Source organism: Pteronotus mesoamericanus, unplaced genomic scaffold (genome assembly GCF_021234165.1).
Source record: "Pteronotus mesoamericanus isolate MK-2021 breed Mesoamerican mustached bat unplaced genomic scaffold, CSHL_Meso_final contig_20, whole genome shotgun sequence".
Classification (NCBI taxonomy): Eukaryota; Metazoa; Chordata; class Mammalia; order Chiroptera; family Mormoopidae; genus Pteronotus; species Pteronotus mesoamericanus.
Window position 1 is genome coordinate 20,308,633 of NW_026555085.1, and position 22,085 is coordinate 20,330,717.

At 39.8% G+C, this 22,085-nt stretch overlaps 1 protein-coding gene across 1 annotated transcript in view; it reads right to left on the reverse strand.

The window, feature by feature from the left end:
- PKHD1 (PKHD1 ciliary IPT domain containing fibrocystin/polyductin) overlaps positions 1-22,085 on the reverse strand; it is a 433,649-nt gene that overhangs the window by 409,102 nt on the left and 2,462 nt on the right. The window contains exons 4-10 of the mRNA XM_054569476.1: positions 15,391-15,499; positions 10,319-10,376; positions 7,384-7,462; positions 6,007-6,081; positions 4,862-4,926; positions 3,767-3,806; positions 2,813-2,883 (exon numbers count right to left, since the gene is read on the reverse strand). Coding sequence (XP_054425451.1) covers positions 2,813-2,883; positions 3,767-3,806; positions 4,862-4,926; positions 6,007-6,081; positions 7,384-7,462; positions 10,319-10,376; positions 15,391-15,499 — 497 coding nt within the window. The remainder of the gene's footprint in view (positions 1-2,812; positions 2,884-3,766; positions 3,807-4,861; positions 4,927-6,006; positions 6,082-7,383; positions 7,463-10,318; positions 10,377-15,390; positions 15,500-22,085) is intronic.

Genomic DNA, 22,085 nt, shown 5'->3' on the forward strand with positions numbered 1-22,085 from the left:
ATGTGGGTGGGGCAGAGCCACCAAGAGATAAGGAGACTTCTTTCAGACAGAATGAGGACTCCAGCCATGACAAAGCCGAGGGGCGAGGGTCTTTTGCCCCTTCTCCATATTCCCCAAGTCCTTCCCTGATGGCCCCTATACAACTGTGCCTGTCTTAGGTTGCCCCTGCCATCCAGGGGTCTTACCTGTCGTTGACTAACCAACCATCTTCTGGGGCCCAGCAGGGTGATGTGAAGGAGACAGGGGCTGTACCCCTACCAGGGGGACAGTTTTTGTCTCCTCAGTAGCCTATTTTCCCAAGGCCTTGCTCAGCTCCAGCCTTGGGGCCCTCTCACCTGTCAGCGAAGCTACTGTTCCTGAAACCAGGTGGGACAGTTCCCAACAAGAAGCTAATCATGAATGGTTACCACTTCCAAATACCAATTTTATCAGGGTATTTCCTATATAACACTTCTGTCCATGAGACAAAGCAAAACAGATATATGGGGGCAAAGATGGATCCCCACATTCAAATATCAAAATTCAACACTAATAATAATAACCCCCTTCTTCTCATCTACTATTTTATCATTCTTTTCACAGAGCACCTACTATGTGGCTCAAGGGATATAAAGAAGAATACAGAAATAAGTTCCCACCCTCAAGGCGATTAGCAGGATGAGGAAGAAGAGGTACACAAAAGTATAATTATCATAACTTGTGCTAGTGAAATTAGAGAGAGAGCACAAAAATACTAAGGAGACGTTTACATGAAGGGGTGAGTATGGTGGAGTAGAAAGAAATTTTTAGAAATGACATCTTAACTAAATGTTAAAGAATGAATTAGAACTGGCCAAGTGTAGGGAAGAAAAAAGGAAAAGGGCATTTATAGGGAGCGATATCCCAGGTGTGGAGAGAAGGAGCTGCGTAGTGCATTTAAGTGTTGTTGGAATATAAGAGAGAGATGGAGCTGAAGAAGCAGACAGGGAGGAGGTCAGAGCTTGTACCATTCCCTGTGGGGATGGGAAGCTTCTCGCAGAGGTGTCCAACCTGCGGCCCGTGGGCCACATTCAGGATGGCTATGAGTGAGGCCCAGCACAAATCGTAAATTTACTTAAAATATTATGAGATTTGTGTGTGTGTGTGTGATTATATGTTGCAATGTATTTAATGTTGGCCCAAGACAACCTTTCTTCCAGTGTGGCTCAGAGATGCCAAAAGGTTGGCCACCCCTGCTAGAGGATGGCTAGCAGAGGGGAGGCATCCAATGTGTGAGTGGTGGTGGCTGTGTAGATGCTGAATCAGCAGGGACAAATGGCAGGTAGGGGCCCCTTAGGCACTATTGCAACATGCCAGGCAAGAAATGATGGAGTCTTAAGTTAAGACAGAATGAATACATCATATTTAAGAACTATGTGGGAGATGGGAGAAAAAAATGGTGGAAATCAGTATTTGAATTGATATGGAGATGAAGAGAGAGAATCCCAAAATTCTTGCTCATCTGCGTCTTCCAACACATTTAGGAGTTAGAAGGACGAACACCATTTTGCCCACTTACTTTATAGATGTTTAGCTGGGGTTCAGAAAGGCTAGATGACTTAACCAAACTGAACTAGTAACTAAATGCCAGCACTCAAGGAGCCTAGCTTTGGGCTTTTTGCAATTGCCCACATCTCCTCTCCCTATAGCCTCCTCTGCTATGAAGAAGTTACAGTCTGGGAGTCCACGTCCCAAGAAGACATCGGTGCTGGAAATATGAAACAGCTGCATGATCAAGCATACCCGCCAGCCTGTCTGTCACTCAGGGTTCAATGGTGATAAGCAGACTCACAAAGAAACTTAGGGTGTGGCAGGAAGAGTATACTTCCCATAGTATATTGGTCACGCGCATAAGATTTAGAGCTCAATCTGCCCTTTGCAGCGCTAGGAACTTCAGACAAATTACTCCACGTCTTTGAATCTGTTTCCTCATCTGTAAAATTAGGCTCGTGTTACCCATCTCCTAGTTAAATGAAATAAGTATTGAAATTGGATGTAAAACATTCAAGAAGGGTCTGCTGTTTCCCCTGTTGCTGCTGTCATTGTCACCATCACCTCAGGAGCTTCATACTTTATCTAAAAGAGACTAGTTACACTGGTTAAAGAAAACTAAGGCAAGGGTAGAAATTCAGCTCTTGCAGAATTAGGCCATCTAGGGAGTGGCATTTGCACTGTTGCCTATAAAATTTCTTTTACTTTTGGCAAAAGTAGATTCTGCTGCCTCTGTTACCTGAAGCTACCTCCCAGGCATTTCGTCAGTGGCTGTGGGATTGGATTCAAGCCTAGAATCTAAGCCAATTTTCTACTACTGAACTGAGTTCACAATTTCATACAAGTTTCTAATTTTTGGCTTTTTTTTTTTCTGGTATGGAGGTTTCCTCATCAATAGCAACACAATAGCTTAGCATTCGTATCAGCAAGTCATAAATTGTTGAATGAATGATCAGAGCTGAGATGCTAAAGTAACTGAAAAGATGTGCTTTTAGATTTTTCAGTGCTACCTCTTTTCTGTTATCTTTCAGAACATAGAACAAGGATGGCTCCCCTTCCTTTTATCCATCTCCAGAGACTTTGTATAGACACCTATGATTGTGCCTTTTTAATATAGCAATTAAAACTGACATCCAGACAAGCAACTGATTATCACTCAAAACCAAAGGGTCATTCATGATTGTAGGGATAGCTTCATGCATTAATAGTCACTGAAAAATGGCCTGAAGAAAGGGAAGGAGGGTCTAATCTCCAGCCAGGTGTGAAGGAAGGACTGAGGAACACAGGATGAAGGGAATGGTACCTGAGTGTGTCTGATACAGGAAAAGGTCCTGTTTAGCACTGATCAGCCATGCATTCTTGTGTACCATTGACCTTCAAAAAAGACAAAATTGTGTTTTGGGTGAACATAGCATCTGAAATGGCATTTTTTAAAAAATTGGCTGCCTGAAAGGAAGATTGTGAACTAATCTTCAGTAACCTTTAGAACAGTTTAAATAACAGCTTTTTTTGATTACTGTAGAATGATACCAATGGGGCCAAGTGTGTAGTCTGATCTAGAAAATGATTGTGCAAGAAGAATAATATCAATTTCACATAGTATCAAAAGCATTAAATGGAATGATGAATGTGAAAGTGCTTGGTATGGAGCTGGCCTATAGTAGATACTCAACAGATACCAGTTTTATTCCTTCCTAACTTTCAGAGAAAGGGAGAATATCCATACTTTGGACTGTGTAGCTGTGGGTAACATGTCACCAACACCACAATGAAATCAATATTATCTAGACAATGCACTTTTAAGGAAAGCACCTGCCAAATTATATAGTGACAAAGTATGAGATAAGTCATATAGAAAGACATTTTAAATTCTAATTTAAATTTCCATATCTCTATGCAACTGGCAGCCTTTCCATCATGAAATTCCTAGAATGGTAGAGTATATTTCATGAAGTTCTGTACTGTTTTAAATTTAGTGTTATAAGATTACTCATGAGGTAATTCCCCAAATCTGCAACACCACCACATTAAAATGCCACATTAAAAATATGAGGTACTTATACCACCTCAGGATGAGTGTATAGGACACAATTATATTCATGCAAATAAAAGAAATCAAGTGGGCACACAGGGTTTTATTATTCTATTCTGTTCAAGTATGTTTGAAACTTTTATTATGTAAATTTAAAGAAAGTAAGCATGACAAGAGAGAGATAATACAAGATGAAGATAAATTTGGTTACCCCCAGTTACTTACTTTCCTCTGTTAAATACTGAGAAACTAACATTCTGGGAACCTGTAACAAAAAAAAAAAAAAAAAAAAAAAAAACACATTAATACAGGAGTCTGCTTGAATCACCTGGGCCAGGCCATGGCCACCATTAACCCAAAGACTCCAGATACCAAGTTATGACCCAAATCTGTAAGTTCCTCAATGGTGCCCAAAATAAACACCTCCCTGACATGTACTACCAACACTATTGATATCCAACAATAAAGATGTAGCCCTGGCTGGTGTGGCTCAGTTGATTGAGTGCCTGCTTGAGAACTGAAAGGTCATGAGTTTGATTCCCAGTAAGGGCACATGCCTGGGTTGTAGGCCAGGTCTCCAGTTGGGGATGTGTAAGAGGCAACTGATGGATGTATCTCTCATACATTGATGCTTTCTTCCTCCCTTGAGAGAGAGAGAGAGAGAGAGAGAGAGAGAGAGAGAGAGAGAGAGAGAGAGAGAGAGAGAGAAAGAAAGAAGGAAGGAAAGAAGGAAAGAGAAAGAAAGAAAAAGAAAGAAAGAAAGAAAGAAAGAAAGAAAGAAAGAAAGAAAGAAAGAAAGAAAGAAAGAAAGAAAGAAAGAAAGAAGGAAAGAAGGAAAGAGAAAGAAAGAAAAAGAAAGAAAGAAAGAAAGAAAGAAAGAAAGAAAGAAAGAAAGAAAGAAAGAAAGAAAGAAAGAAAGAAAGAAAGAAAGAAAGAAAGAAAGAAAGAAAGAAAGAAAGAAAGAAAGAAAGAAAGAAAGAAAGAAAGAAAGAAAGAAAGAAAGAAAAGAAATAAATGTAGTATGGAGAGCAGGTAAGAGCTCAGACTTACAGATTTAGACCAACTGAAAAATCCTACTCCACTGACCACTAGCTTCAGTTATCACCTGTAAAGTCGAAATAATTCCACCATCCTCACAGGTTTATTATGAGGATTAAATTAATTTATATTTAAACTGCTTTATATAGGGTTTTTCAGGGAGTTCTCAACAAATGGTCGTTACTATTAGCATCATCATGAGAACCAATTCTTGAACTAGTTTTTCCCAGACACAGAGAAAGAAGTGGATAAGACTTTAAAATTGATACTTCTCAAACATACCAATATAGTTGCCTTCCACACGGCACTGCAGAGTGCCAAGGCCGTGGTCTTCCTGAATAGGGTAGCTAGGGAAAGAACCAAAACCTCAGGTGGTGATTACCAGAAACCTCAGTTCAGACATTCTAACTCTTTAGCCATAAAAGGGAAATAATAATAATAACAACAACAACAAAATAAAAGCAAATTAGCCAGAGAAAATTGGTAGATACTGAAAATATAATGAGGCCATTGGGGTGAATGCTTAGGGTAGTACTAATTAGAGTTGTCATCTCATTTGTCACCAGTAAAAAATCACAGTGTAAGAAACATTTTACTCATTCTCCCTCTCCTTTCAGTCCTGTTTTCCAAAATCTGTTTTATGATAAGGATAAAAAAATTCTTATTAAAAAAAAAAAAAGAATCTCTGAGCAAGTGTGAAGCCCAAAAAGGATAACCCTGAGCAAACAAACTTAAGACACCAGGGAAAAAAAAAAAACATTACAGAATTTGGCTCTACTAAATTCTAGTCCTAAAAAGCTAAGCTGTAGAGTATAATCCTCATAATGACCTCAAAGAAAGGTTAATACACCTAGTCCAGAGTGAAGTGACAATCCAGCAAAAATGTTGGATATCTGAACTGAAGCATGTAGACACACATTTTAAAAATTGTCATTGGAATAAATAAATAAATTTTAGTCATATTTTCTTTAGCTAGTAGTCATAATATAATGATTAAGAACATGAACTCTGGAAGCTGGTTAGTCAGCCAGAGTTCAAATCCTAGCTCTGCCACTTTCTCTTTATGAGAACTCAGGCAATTTCCTTAATCTCTCTGTGCCTCAGTTTCCTTATCTATAAAGTGAGACTAATAACTATATGTACTCACAAGCTTACTGAGTGGCTTAAATATAAAGAATTAGATCAGGACTTGACCTACTGTACACAGTTATTAAGTAGTAACTATTGTTTTCAAGGAAGGTTTCAGAATTCATTTCAATTTGCATTTTGAATCAATTACCATGTCTTTTCCAATAAGTCTAAAGATAAAGCATTCAACAATTATGGATAATTTATATTTAAAAATAGCTCTGTGTGTGTGTGTGTGTGTGTTTCCTACCCAGGCAGAAGAACATAAAAGCATATATGTTGGCAAAAAAGACACTCACCAGCTTCCTGTCTGTCTGTTTACAAAAGAGCAAGGAGTAACCCATTTGTCTCCTTGAGCTTCCAAGATCAATGGGCTGGATTTTAAAAAAAAAAATGGGAAAAAAAAGACAAGAGACAATAATAACGCAATGCTCCCAGCAAACATTCCAGGCAAAACTCAGAGGAAACATTCTTATAAACATTCTCCTCTGAATGTAGGTGGCATTACTGCAGGGGCTGAAGTCTTTCCCCTGAGTATGTATTGAAATAAATTCCCAGTCTGAAGGTAGGGGTGCACAACACCGTTTCATGGTTCATCTTCTCACACTGCAGAGGGAGCATTTCTTCTCTCCCAAAAAATCTTCATCATCTCCACATTGACTATTGTGAATATACACAAAGCTATACTAAAGTTTATGCCTTTGTTTCCTCTTTCAAAAATTGTGTCCCAACCAAGGCTGAGATGGGACCAATTAGTGAATACAATATATTGCCAAGGGCATGTTTTGGGGTGTCTATCTTCTACAGGGAAAATAATTTCCTTTCAAGACAAGTTGACCATTATTTAATGCTAGAAATGTAGATCTTGAGAGTAGTCAACCTCTGTTCTCTTCAACTAGGAAAGAAGTAAAGAGAGGAATCAGAACAGAGGAGGGTGCCCCATCCTCTCCAGGGGCAAAAGAAAAATTAGACACAGTATATAAACTCTACTGAGCTGAGCATATAGTAAGATTATGCTCCTTCTACTTTATAAATTCTCACTGTAATTGTTTCATAGGCTCAATAACCACTGCTGCTTAGAGCTTTCCACAAACACCACAACTTCAACAGCCTCCTCTTCTTCTCCCCTCTTCCTAGCATGGATGATTTAATAGTAGCATGTTCCTTTTTTTTTAATCTCCAATGAAAAAAGTCATGTTGACAACCAATTACTCCCAGGAAACATTGAAAACTCAATGGCTTTCAGTACCTTCTTCCGTATTTCCTCTAATCACTAATAGAATTTCTAAATGCACAAATGGATGACAACCAAGCAAGGAAGTAAATGGTCTTTTGGGTTCACCCATCATTTTATAAAGAATTTATTTCATCCTGAGAAACAAAGTAGGGAGGATAAGAATTGAAAAAGAAAATCCACAGATGCAATTACAGTACAATTCACACTGAGCCCAGAGTTAGTAGTTGTCGGTAAATAAATAGACAAACTTAATCGACTAGTCACAATTACATTAACAAAGTTTGCTGAAGCCCAGCTCACCAGGGACCATAAACTGCAAAGAGGAAGATAGCAGTTCTGTGCCAACTGCTTACAATTTATTGCTATTGGGACAGCTGACCCCTGGAAACAATACAGCATATCTGTAACTAGTCATACGTCAATATCAATACACTCTTACCTATCAATGTACTCAGCATCAAAATCAAAGGTTTCCAATTTTCCAGTGATAATCCAGCCATACACATGTATTAGTTGTCCTGTTTTGAGAAGATTTTTAAAAATTGAATACATTTAGCTCAAACTCTAAATGCATAACATAAACCATATTTCTTTTTGTACATCTGCTTAATATGGCCAAGTTGTTTGTGACTCAGAATACTTACTATTTTATAAACTATACAGCAAGAAATGATTACAAAATATGATCCAGTGATTGATACCACATACTAAAAAATCTAAAATAGCCAATTATTGCAATTATAGACTAAATGGTTTATGTATGGAGCATAGAAGAAATAATGGGTCTTCCTCACAGTCCCATGAAGCATGGTTTTCAAGAGGAAGAGGCCAGTTTCCAAACACAGCCCTGTCCTACTTGTTTGCCTGTATGTAAACCAGCCACCCCATGTGGGACTGAAGAACAACATGCCTTGGGGTGCTCCATTCTTCATGAGACTTTCCTCTGGAAACTTAATAATATGAACATACCTGTGATATGAGGGGGCTCATATCACATGATCTAGATGGGCATTCATCAATACTAAACTTTTTTCCATATCTCAGAGTACAAAAGATAAATACCATGACTGACCCAAATGAAAAGAGACTAAGAAAGAGAACATGAGACAGCAGCAAAATTATGGCTTAAGGGATGCGTACTTGCATGTCTTGTTCATTTCATAGACGTGCTCATGTTCAAGGATCTATGCTGTAATCTTTCAGCTCACACACAATGTTTAGAGATGGGAGAGGTGTTTGTTAATGAGGTAAAACTTAAAAAATGGAAAAGTAAAGGGCACCTATTGTGTTCATGAAGTCACTGAATTCAGAGGGCCTTGAGTCTCTTCATGGTCATGAAAGAACATTACCAAGAAATTGTTCTCTTCAGGTTGGTTGTTCTCGTGTTTTATTAATGAGAAGTGACTTTCTCCTGCACTCCTTAGACGACTGGCACAAAAACAATGGGAGCCTTTCAGGAAGTATTACCACCACTTTACAGATGAATGGGTAGGAAGAGGGAACCTATTGACAACCTAAGGGTCACAGAATTGGCAAAAGCTTATCATCTGAGGGTCTCTGCTACTGCCAGCAATTGGCAAAACAATTCATTTTAACAGGGTTAAATTATCAATTTCCTGACTTTGGTGCATGATTTCTATCTTTGATGAACACAGTTTTAGAAATTTTAACAGTTTATAAAAATTAAGAATTCTTGTGCCTATTTTGCTTAAAAAAAAAAAAAAAAAAAAAGCCCAACAAAATCTGACAAATGGCTAAGCCAGACCGCAACGCGTCACAGTGAACAACTGTTAACCACATTTAGAAATTCAACTGCTCATAAAATGTCGTCTCTCCTGTCCCCACCACCTCCCCCATCTCCCTGGCTGCTACTCTGGGCAAGCTTCCCAAATGAAATGAGAGTAATCGTCTGGAAAGTGATTTCAAAGATGCAGCAGGGTGGATCCTGCCTGGAGGGACCACTCCAAGCAGGCCACTCACCAATCGTTCCCCCAGAAGGTGGAGGAGACAGTGTGTGGAAATCAAACTCAGCAGGAGAAATGGGCTTGACAGATCTGGGTATCAGCTGACATCCCATTTCACACTTCTAAAGGCTGGCTCCTTCTCATTCCTCACCCTAACAAGACTTCTGCCTTCAAAACCAGAGCTTTCTAACACCAGAGCAGTGGAAACCCAAATGTCTGCATGTGATTTTCATAGACTACATCTCTTTTTAATAAAACATTATCATGCCTTGATTATTCAGGCAACTGGAAAGAAACAGATCTGTGAATAACCCACATTAATAAGATAAAGCTGAATTTATATTCCTTAGGATATAATTTAAATGCACACATACATAGTCTGTGTCTATACACACACACGCAAATGTACACTTTTAGTAACTCAGATACTCATTTTGACATTCTCGAACAGTAGAGCCATTCAAAACAAGTAGTCAGTTTTTGCATTTATACACAATCACATATTTAAATTTAAAAATGTGGCAAATGTATTCCCCTACTTATACCATCTGGAAACCCTGAACAAATGAAAAACTTAAAATAGATGTAAAAATTTGCCAAGAATCAGACAGCAAATTACGTACAATCCTTGTTGTGGTTATGACTTAATTTTAAAGCAGGTTTAGCAGTTCTTGAATCTTTTAGTTGCAATCCCTTTCTTTAATGGAAAACCCCCAGCTTTCTCTCCTATCCTCTTGGCCATTGCTTACCAGAGAGCTAACTCACTCATGAACAAACCCCCAGGATAAGGATCAGCGTTAATGGTCTTCATGTGGTACCCAGCACTGCTCAACACAGGACAAAACACTGAGCACATGGGCCTGCTCTGATTTTTGACTATCTAGGTTCAAATCTCAGCTGTGCACCTATTAGTAGTGTGACTTTAGGCAAGTTACTTAACCTTTTGGGATCTCATTACCTCATTTGCAAAACGGAAATAATATCTCCTATATCATCAGGATCTTGTGAGGATATAATGATATAATATATGCCAAAAACTTAAACTGAACCTGGCTCACAGTAAGTTTCAATAAAGATTTGCTATTATGTGGATAATTATAAAGTTACAGGCAATGATGATTCCTATTTCCTCCAGTTTCCAGCAGCACCTGGTTTGATTTTGCTGGCCTCATTTTCCTTTCAAGTTTGGATTCCTTTTGTTATAAGTCAACTGATAGAGCAAAAGTGCCCAGAGGTGAAACAAAACCAGGTTAAAAATAAACCAGAGGTTGACACTTATTTTCAAAACAGCATCAGAGAAGAAACTAAAATTTCCCATTTATGGAGACCACCCACCTGGGTAGAAGAGTTTGCAACAAGCTTTGGCAAAGGCATTCATAATTATTCCTGTTTCACTAGGAGATTTCTTACCTGGAACTCCACTTGGTGGATTAACTTGGTAAACCATGGGTGTCTGTGCCCTGGAAAACTGTTTTGAAAATGTTATCCCAAGTGAGCATTTCATTAGAATACCACAATCACAGACACAGGAAGGACAAGTCATTCCTCATAGAGCATTCAGCTAAGGTGGTAACTGATATGTTCCCTCAAATCACCTTAAGTGTATTCATAATATTTCTGTGAAGCGGAGATGGCAGATACTATTATAGCTCTTCCATAGGTGAGGTAAAGGAATTTGAGAAAGGTCATATACCTCTCTCTCTCTCGTACCGTATTGCCCAGACCTTAGCAAGCCTGCTTCTACCTGCCAGACCCAGAAACATGTTTTACCAGAAGGAAAGGTGGTCAGGCCACATTTTTAAATATGAACCTTTCAATTCCATTATTATAACTTGGTAGCTTGGGGTCCTGAAAGTTTTTTTTTCTACACAATAATCTCCTTATTTAAATTCAAAGGATTGCAATTTAAGCCATTATCAGCCAGCGTGATGGCAGGGATTAGCAAACTACAAAAAATTGGAAGTTGTAGAGCCACACAAATGAGGTGTCTATTGAAAAAATGGAAAATGCCTGGAGGAAAATGAGTCAAATGATTCAAGGCATGGGAGGCCTCATTGATCTTCAAGAAGAAAAAAGCGCGGATGGACCGGTGGAGGCCTGTGGAGGCCTGTGGAGGCCTGGTCAGGGGCTCCAAATCATGTGCCCACTGTCCTCCCTCCAAAGCACTTTACCTGCTAACCATCAACTTCACAAGTCAGGTACAATGCCTGACTCAGTCACTGCTGTATCCCTGTACATAGCCTGGTAGGTAGAAGACATTCAAATTTTTGTGAATGAATGAAGTGACCCCATCTGAGACGACGGATAAACTGCCTAAGCAGAGAGTGAGACAAATTCCAGGAATCCCATCTTGCCCATAGGCATCTGGGTGGGTCCCAGGGTCCGTCTTTTCACAGTCAGGGCCCGTGTGAAGAAACAAGGAGGCATAGGAATGGATTGGCCAGGCCAAGGTGTGACGGATGACTCTCCAGGGAAAAGACCTCCTCCTCCAAACTCCTCTAGCTGCCTAAACCACAATCGCCATTCCCTACAGCCCGCAGGGCCTGCCGTTTCCAAAACAAAGACAGCAAATTGTTTTGCCTGGTCTGCTTCCAGCACCCCAGGAGTCCACCTTCCCCAGGGAGACTATTATCAAAGAGTAACTCCCTCGTTAATCAACAGCCCTAATCAGACATCAGGAACCAACAGACATTTCCACAAAGCTGACGAGGCTGGGCAAGTACAGTTTTAAGTATTGACCCTCACAGCTGTGCTGTCTGCCATCAAGGCTGATTTCCTCCCTTTCTCAAGGAAAGGGTTAGAAAATAGTTCACAGAAAATATGTAGAGTCAGGAGTCGTGACCTCACTGGTTGGGAGCTGGCTCGGATCTCACCAAAAGATAAAGATTAATGAAATTCCACACACACCTGCCAAACACATAATCCCTGCCACGGGCTCCCAGCCTCTTTCTGCGCCCAGGCCTTCATCCCCCACTGGTGCACCCTTCACACCATGGTCATTCCCATTGGAACTTTGTTATAAGAGCCTCCTGTCAACATAAGAGATGTCCAAACCTGTAAGAATATTTTTATGAGTTTATCTGAGTCAAACTGACAATTGCCAGGAAGCAAAACCTCAATGGATTGAGAAAATGCTCCAGAGAGCGGCACTTCTGCACCCTGCTTTATACATAAGAAGCAAAAAAGAGGATGTTAGGTGGGTTACATGAAATCCTCTGGTGATAGATTAGGGAGGCAGGGGAAAGCAAAAGGGGGAAACTTCTGGGAAAGTAAAACGAAAGACGCATACTTTTCTTCATATAGGTGGTATAGGACAGTTAGCAATCAACAATTAACTCAATAAAAATGAGGGGATTTGTCATCTCCACCTTGGTGCTCTGGTGCAATATCTGTGCTTTGAGGGGTCAGGAAAAAGGAAATTACTTTGACATTCCAAAGTATGCAAAAATACAATAGACAGGCTTAATTAAGATACAGATTTGTTACTGGCAGTATTTAGCTAGGAAAGAGATCCAGGAGAACTAGGCATTGAGTTTAATAAATAGGGAAGCATAAGCCTGCTTGCTCACCAGGAAGCTATAGCTTCACACTGCAGGGGATCACAGCATTTCTCCAAGAGGATCGATACCCCTCCCTCCCCCTCCTCCTTCCATACCAGATTGTGGGCAGGAACAGGGGAAAGCAGGCAGGAGCACAATAGAAGTCAAAATGGCACAGGGGGAGGTTCTGGATCAAAGAGGCCTATCCGTCTAGCCCGGGGAAAGAAAGAATTAGTTGGGAAGTGGACCTATTTGAAGCCTGTTGAAGTTTGAGAAATTGATTGGTCATTTTGATAAAGCACCTGGTCCATCCCAAGCCCAAACTAATATAATCCCAGGGGAACAAAGAAGCGCTTGCACGCGCACGTTCTCTCTCTCTCTCTCTCTCTCTCAGGTGACCCACATGCACCCCGTTTTCACGTGTCCTCTCTCCATGGTCAAGTGGCCCTAGCAGCCGCAGGGCCCATGGTCATGCAGCTCCACACACAGGCTCCAGGGGGAGAAAGGCTAAAATGGACTACAACTGGAAACACACCCTAAGCTAGTCGGATGCTGGGCTGGACTATATTTTGATACAGAGCAGAAACTCTGGCCAGTGGCCTTCATCCTGGCCCTACTGAAGACAAGATTGGACTTTTTCCATGGTGAGATGAACAAAGAAAGAACTTTGGGAAGCCAGGAGGGGACCCTCCTTAATAGTACATCATCAATAAACTACTCCTGTGTGGGTCTCAGAAAATTCTTTTCCTTTAGATACCACAAGACCCCTCCTCCACCAGTAATAGTTGGCATTTCACCCGTGACAGAATGACTTTTATCAGGAAGATTTTAGCCTAGACCATGACTACTTACCATAAACTGCTTTTAGTTAATAAATTTTAATTTAAGACCATCTTTGTGGTTACTATAGGTCTCTGAGTTAACAAGGTCACCACGCAGGCCTTCCCCGAGCTTGTCAGGTTTAGTAACTGGCCTCTTTTGGTCCACTTTCATAAAGTGAATTAATGGTTATTTCTCCTTCGCACAGATGTTAGAACCTGAGGCAGATAGAACTGAGTACAAATCAACTCAGGAAACATACCTCTTGATTTCTAACCTGAAATATAAAATCTATCACTCTGTCTGTAAGCTTTCTATCAGATGTGTGTGGGGCATGAATAGAGTGATTCTTTTCTCATTCCCTCCCAATTCCTCAGACCACGGTGGGGCAGGCTCAGATTCAACCTCAAAAAAACTTTCACTTGTGATTATCTCTGAGCTGACACAACATAAAGTGATACATTTCTAAGAAAAACAAGCTCCTGGTCACCCACCAAGCTAGAGACATGACAAAGTGAAAAATTAATGAGCTTCCAAATCAAGCTTCCCGCATGCTGATCCTTGAGACGAAGTCAGATCAGTAGCAGCAAGATCGGAGTAGAGGGAGTGTGGAGGGAGGAAAAGCAGGGGATTAGAATGACAAAGCCACAGCCACCAGCTGTTGGAAAAACCTTCTGTGAGTTGTTGAACTTGTCAGTGCCTGCAGCAGGCTTTTTGGAGTGGACTGGCAAGATGGAATTAATTTTTAATACTCATGGTTCCCCCAGTCCCAGTCCCAAAACAAAGAGACACACCGTGTTTTATTTAGCGTGGAATACTTCTCATTAACTGCCTCCCCTGGTGATTTTTCATCAATGTGCCAATCTGGTTGAACCACTGAAGGACTTGTTTGCTTTAATGTGCAATTTTAGAAACTGTTTCTCTTTTTTCCCTTAGCTCTCCTTTCCAGTCTTTAATTAGTAGGAATGCTACTAGCTGGGGTGAAAGGACATCAAAACGCAAAGCAGCATGCATGGTGATTAAGGCGCATGCTCAGCCATCTCTTCTGTTACATTCACTGAGACCAGGTAGAGGTGGTGGCGCAGGTCTTAAAAAGAAAGAATGATTTTTTTTTCTTTCTGTGCCGCAGAAATATATGCAGAAGCAAAATTCCAGAAGAGAAGATTTCTTGGAGTGAGAAACAAGTTGGTAAATGTGAATTGACAGCAAATTCCTAAATTGTGAATCATATTAGAGATGAATTTAGAGGGTGAAGTCTTGTTGTAAAGGAGCATTAATTAATGACTGAATTGTACGTCTATAAACAGAAGCACCCTAGAAGTAGCACCACACCGTCAAAGGAACACCACCAAATCTCTGCCTTTTTTATGAGAAGGCAAGGACCTACACTTTAAGAGATCGTTTTGGTGTAAAACTAATCTGAAATGGACGGTAGACTAAACCAAACAGAAAACAAAGCCCCAGTATGCATATTGAGTCTCTAAGTCAGTCATTAGCTCATAACCTCCCCCCGCACCCCCGCCACTCTCTGTTTCCTCATAACTCTGAGCTTGAAGGAGAATTCCACCAGCAAATGCCCTTAATTCTAGGATTAGAAAGAGTAGTGGAAATCAACTGTGAAGTACAGAGGAAGGTAGAAGTTGGGTCCCTGAGTCCCTTCACCACACTGAGACTCAGGATGATGCCAGCTGTAAAATGAAATACCGATGCACATTGGTGATCTTTGTGGCTTCTCTGTGGGCATCAGTTTAGGTGAGGATCAAGTCAGATGCAGGTTCAAATCCTAATTCTACCATTTAATACCTGGGCAAATGTTTTATGTCATGGACAAATAATTTAATCTCCCTGAGCCTCAGGTTGCTCATCTATAAAAGCAGGATAATAAATAGTTACCCCATGAAAGCATTATGAATATTAAATTAATGTGCATTAAGCACAGAGCTTGATACACAAGCACTCAATACTTATCTTTCTTTACTACAATCTCAGAAACCTAATAACTACCACCCACCTTTCCTCTCAGGTTGGCAAAGCAAATTCCCTGCCTCATTTATAACTTGCATGTTGATAGCACACACACACACTCAGACCAGGCAAACACATTCCTCTCTCCTTAGAACCCACCTTGAAAGTACAGCTGTTTGATAGTCCTGGAATTGGGCTGCCTACCACCTGTCCCCCAGAGTGCACTTCCAGGTGGTACATGCCCTCATGTGCTTCAGACAGCAGAGACCTGAGGGCAGAAAGCGGAAATCCTTGTGAATCAAAAACTGTGAATTGCCAAAGCTAACAGCCCCACACAGCCACTTCAAATTTCCTCCCTGGGCCTTGTGAAGCAGAACTAACCTGAGGATTCCTATACTTCATTTTTTTATTGTTCCAATATATTTTTCTCCATTTACCTGCCACCACTATCCCCTGTCCTACACACTCCCACCTCCCCTCCTCAACCCTTCCCCACCTTGACTTCGTCCATGTGTCCTTCATAACTATTCCTTGATCTGACCCCCTCCTCTTCCTTTCCCCGCTACCCCTCCCCCCACCGCAGTCCCTGTTGGTTTCTTCTTTCTTTCAATGTTGCTAGTCATATTTTCCTTGCCTGCTTGCTTGGCTGGCTAGGTTCCGCTTATAGGTGAGATGATATGTTATTTATTTTTCACCACCTGGCTTACTTCACTTAACATAATGCTCTCCAGTTCCATCCATACCGTTGCAAAGGGTAGTATTTAGAGGTTATATTTAGAGTATTTAGAAGGGCAGTATCTTTCTGCTGCATAGTATTCCATTGTGTAGATGTACCATAGCTTTTTGATCCAGTCATTTACAGATGGTTACTTAGGTTGCTTCCAGCACTTGGCTATTGTAAATTGTGCTGCTATGAACATTGGGGTGCATAGGTTCTTTTGAATTGGTGTTTTGGGATTCTTAGGGTATAATCCCAGCAGTGGGATTTCTAGGTCAAAAGGAAGTTCCATTTTTAGCTTTTTGAGGAAATTCCACACCATTTTCCACAATGGCTGCACGAGTCTGCATTCCTACCAACAGTGTACTAGGGTTCCCTTTTCTCCACAACCTCGCCAGCACCCATTGTTCATTGATGTATTTATGATGGCCATTCTGACCAGTGTGAAGTGGTATCTCACTGTGGTTTTAATTTGCATCTCTCTGATAGCTAGTGATGATGAGCATCCTTTCATATGTCTCTGGGCCCTGTGTATGTCCTCCTTGGAGAAGTGTCTGTTCAGGTCCTTTGCCCATTTTTTAATTGGATTGTTTGTCTTCCTGAAGTGGAGACTTGTGAGCTCTTTATATATTTTGGAGATCAAACCCCTGTCTGAAGTATCATTGGCAAATATATTTTCCCATACAGTTGACTCCCTTGTCATTTTGCTCATGTTTTCTTTAGCCGTGCAGAAGCTTCTTATTTCAGTGAAGTCCCAATTGTTTATTTTTTCCTTCATGTCCCTTGCTTCAGGGGACATGTCAGTGAAAATATTGCTGCATGGGATATCTGAGAGTTTCCTGCCTATGTTCTCCTTTAGGACTTTTATGGTGTCATGACTTATATTTAAGTCTTTTATCCATCGAGTTTATTTTTGTGTACGGTATAAGTTGGTGGTCAAATTTCAATTTTTTGCATGTAGCTGTCCAGATCTCCCAACACCATTTGTTGAAGAGGCTATTTTTACTCCATTTTATGCTTCTGCCCCCTTTGTTGAATATTAGTTGACCATAGAGACATGGCTTTATTTCTGGGTTCTCTATTCTGTTCCATTGATCTATGTGTCTGTTCTTAAGCCAGTACCAGACTATTTTGATTACAGTGGCCTTGTAATATAGTTTGATGTCAGGTATTGTAATCCCTCCTACTTTGTTTTTCTTTCTCAAAATTGCTGCAGCTATTTGGGGTTGTTTATAGTTCCATAGAAATTTTTGAAGCGTTTGTTCTATGTCTGTGAAATACGTTATTGGTATTTCAATTGGTATTGCATTTAACCTATAAATTGCTTTGGGTAGTATGGACATTTTGATGATGTTAATTCTTCCAATCCATGAACAGTATATGCTTCCATTTATTTGTGTCTTCCTTAATTTCTTTTTTCAGTGTTATATAGTTTTCTGCATAAGGTCGTTTGCCTCCTTAGTTAAGTTTATTCCTAGGTACTTTATTTTTCTTGTTGCTATAGTAAATGGGATTTTTTTTCCTGATTTCTGCTTCTGATATTTCATTTTTCGTGTACAAAAATGCCTTCAATTTCTGAATATTGACTTGTATCCTGCTGTTTTGCCAAATTCACTTATTAGATCAAGTAGTTTTTTGGTGGAGTCTATGGGATTTTCCATGTACACTATCATGTCATCTGCAAACAATGATAGTTTTACTTCCTCCTTTCCAATTTGGATGTCTTTTATTTCTTTTTCTTGTCTGATCACTGGGGCTAGCACTTCCAAAATTATGATGAATAGAAGTGGTGATAGCACACATCCTTGTCTTGTTCCCAATCTTAGTGGGAAAGTTTTTAGTTTTTGTCCACTGAGTATGAGGTTGTCTGTAGGTTTTTCACATATAGCCTTTATTGTGTAGAGGTATGCCCCTTTATTCCCACTCTGCTGAGTGTTTTTATCATAAATGAGTGCTGTACCTTATCAAATGCTTTTTCCACATCTATTGCTATGATCAAGTGATTTTTTTTTCTTTCCTTTGGTTTATGTGATGTATCACGTTTATTGATTTGCAAATTTTGAACCATTTTTGCATCCCTGGGATGAATCTCACTTGATCATTGTGGATGATCTTTTTAATGTATTGCTGGATCTGGATTGCCAATATTTAGTTGAGGTTTTTTGGCATCTATGTTCATCAGCAATATTGGCCTGCAGTTTTCTTTCTTGGTTGTCTTTATCTGGTTTTGGGATTAGGATGATGCTGGCCTCATAAAAAGAGTTTGGAAGTCTTCCCTCTTGGATTTTTTTTTTTTTTTTTTTTTTTGAGTAGTCTGAGAAAGACAGGGGTTAGCCCTTCTTTAAATGTTTTGTAAAACTCTCCTGTGAAAATGTTTGGTCCAGGGCTTTTGTGTTCTACGAGTTTTTTGATTACTGTTTCAATGTCACCAGCTGTTATTGGTCTGTTCAGGCTTTCTGCTTCTTTTTCATTCAGTGTTGGAAGGTTATATTTTTCTAGAAATTTGTCCATTTCATTGAGGTTTTCAAATTTCTTGGCATATAATTGTTCATAGTAACTTCTTACAATCCTTTGTATTTCTGTGTTATCAGTTGTTATTTCCCCTCTTTCATTTCTGATATTATTAATTTGGGTCCTCTCCCTTTTTTCTTGATGAGTCTGCTTAGAGGCTTGTCGATTGTATTCATCTTTTCAAAGAACCAACTCCTGGATTTATTGATCCTTTGAATTGTTCTTTTAGTCTCTATGTCATTCAATTCTGCTCTGATCCTGATTATTTCCCTCCTTGTAGTTGCTCTGGGATTTGTTTGTTGTTGTTTCTCTTGAACTTCTTGAAGTTGTAGGGTTAGGTCATTTATTTAAAATGTTTTTATCCTTTTTAGATAGGCCTGTGTTGCTATGAACTACCCTCTCAGGACTGCCTTTGCTGTGTCCCATAGGTTTGGGACATAGGTTGTGTGTTCATTTTCATTTCTTTCCAGAAACTTTTTGATTTCTTTGACTTCATTAATGGCCCGTTCATTGTTTAATAGCATGATACTCAGTTTCTTTGAGTTTGAATGTTTTTGATTTTTTTTCCTTCAGGTTGGTTTCTAGTTTCAAGCCCTTGTTGTCAGTAAATGCTTGCTATGATTTCAATTTTCCTGAATTTGCTGAGGCTTGCTTTGTGTCCTATTATGTGGTCTATCTTTGAAAATATTCCATGTACATTTGAAAAGAATGTGTATTTTGTTTCTTTGGGATGAAAGGTTCTATGTATGTCAGTTAAGTCCATTTGATCTAATGCATCATTCAGTTCCAAAATATCCTTGTTGATGTTTGTTTGGAAGATCTATCCATTTTTGACAGTGGGATGTTAAAATCCCCTATTATCATTGTGTTGCTGTCTATATCTTTCTTGAAGTCCTCCAAGATTTTCCTTATATATTTGGGTGCTCCTATGTTGGGTGCATAGATGTTTATAATGCTTATGTCTTCTTGATGGATTCTTCCTTTGAGTATTATAAAGTGTCCTTCTAAGTCTCTTTTTATGGCCTTTGTTTTGAAATCTATTTTGTCTGATAGAAGTATTGCTACCCCTGCATTTTTTTTTCCTGTCCATTTGCTTGGAATATTTTTTTTCCATCCCTTTACTTTCAGTATGTGTAGGTCCATTGTTCTGAGGCAGGTTTCTTGTAGGCAGCATATGTGCGGGTCATGTTTTCTTATCCATTCAGTTATCTTATGTCTTTTGATTGGGGCATTTAATCCATTTACATTTAAAGTTATTATTGAGAGGTACTTACTCATTTTTTCCCTTTGTACTTATGTTTCTCTCTTTGTCACTCTTTTTCTTCATTTTCTTAAATCAGTCCCTTCAGCATATCTTGTAATGCTGGTGTGGTAGAGGTGTAATCTTTTAGCCTTCTTTTGTCTGGGAAACTCCTTATTTTGCCTTTCATTTTAATTGAGAACCTTGCTGAGTAGAGTAGTCTTGGCTGCAGGCCCTTACTTTTCATGACTTGGAATATTTCTTGCCATTCCCTTCTGGCTTGTAGTGATTTTGTTGAGAGTCAGCTGCTAGCTGTATTTGGGCTCCTTTATATGTTACTACCTGTTTTCCCCTTGCTGTCTTTAGGATTCTCTCTTTGTCTTTGATATTTTTATATTTGCCATTTTAATGATGACGTGTCTTGGAGTGGGCCTCGTTGGGCTACCCTTGAATGGGACCCTCTGTGTTTCCTGGACTTGTGTGACTTTTTCTCCAAATTAGGGAACTTTTCCATCATTACCTTTTCAAACAAGTTCTCTACTCCTTGCTCCTCTTCTTCTCCTTCTGGTATCGCTATTATCTGGATATTATTACATTTCAGGTTATCTTGCATTTCCCTCAAGGCCTCTTTATTCTTTTTGAGTCTTTTTTCATTTTCTTGCTCTTTCTTGGAGCTTTTTTCTACCTTTCCTCCAGCTTGCTGATTTGATCCCCTGCTTCATCTAGCCTGCTTTTGATTCCTTCTATTGTGTTCTTCAATTCAGAAATTCTTCATTTCCTCTTGCCTCATATTGAGAATTTCTATGTCTTTTTTCATTTTGATATAGTTTGCAATAAGTTCCTCATAGTTACCCTGTAGTTTTTAGTAATTCTCTTTGAGCTCACTGAGCTCATTGAGCTTCCTTAGAACCATTGTTTGCAACTCAATATCTGATCATTGACTTGCCTCTATTTCATATAGTTCTCTTTCTGGGGATTCCTCCTTTCCCTTCAATTGGGGAGTGTTTCTTCTTCTTCCCATTATTTGTGAGACTCTTCTTTTTTGCTTCTGCTTCTTAAATAGTTCTTGACTTTGTGGTATGAACTTCTATGGTAGGAGACCTTTTTTTTTTCTTTCTTTCTTTCTTCTGCATCTGCCTTTGACAATGTCAGCTATTGACCCTGTCTGACCTTAGGTAGTCTGTTAGAGACTTCCAGGAATCTACTGTCTGTGTCTGTCTCCTCCAGTTGGTAATCTTGTCACTCTTCCCTCAGCAGCCAGGGCCAGAGAGAGTCCCTCCTGTGAGTAGGGCTATTGTGTCCTCTCACGCTGCTGACACTCAGGGGAGTAGTCTGCCTGAGAAAGATGGCTGCTGCCATATGGGGGTGGAGTCAACACTGGGATTCCCCCCAGCTACTCCCTCAGTTCTCTCCCCAAAGCCTCCATATCCAGACTCTCCTCAAGCGACTTCAGACTACTCTGTGTTCCCTTTAACCAGGGATCTACTATCTGTGACTGCCACTCTGTACTCAGCACCTGGGCCTGCGCAATACTGGGCCAGGGCAGAGCCTCGGGGAGGGGAAGGCTAATGTGTCCTTTAATGCTGCTGCAGCTCAGGGAAGTGGTCTGCCCAAACAAGATGGCAGCAGTTATGTTGTGCTAAAGCCAATTCCGCTGTCTATCTGAGGTTTGAAGACCCCTCTCTCACTGTTGTTCAGTTGTTTTCCAGGTGATTTCTCCACAGTTTAGTTGTAATTCCAGATTGGTCCTGGGAGGAGTCAAGGGTGACTTCCACTCACTCCTCCACCATCTTGAATCCCCTCTTATTCCTATATTTAATTTTTGACATCCTAGATATACTCATCTACTAGACTCTAAAGACTGGATCCTTCAGCAAAATATATATATACATATATATATAATATTTTTGTAAATTGGAAGTCACTAGGGTAAACTTCATAGTCAACCAAAACTTGAGTAAAACAATAGATTACCAGGAACACTACACAAATCATGTTAAACTCAGCAAACACATTAAGGACTAAAGCAAATTTCCTTTTTAGCTGGTTTCGGGTTTATGCACAATCATTGTAATTATGCCAATTCCAAAAGATGAGTTCTTTAGATGGCAAAATGGCACCATTTATTGAAACCTTAATAGCTATAGAGCTCCTTGCAAAAGAAAAAAAAACTGGAAACACAATTTAGCCCCTCCTTATAAATATCTCAAAATCCTCAAAATGTGTCACTATGTTCTTACCTTCCCTTAAGCTCTAGGACCCTGATAGGGACCTTTTAAGAAATATATTCACAAGGAACATTTTAAAATGCTATATCAGATCACTACAGCCAAAGCAGGAGTGGCTCTAATTTGCCACCAAAAACTACTTTGATAAGCAAAGCAC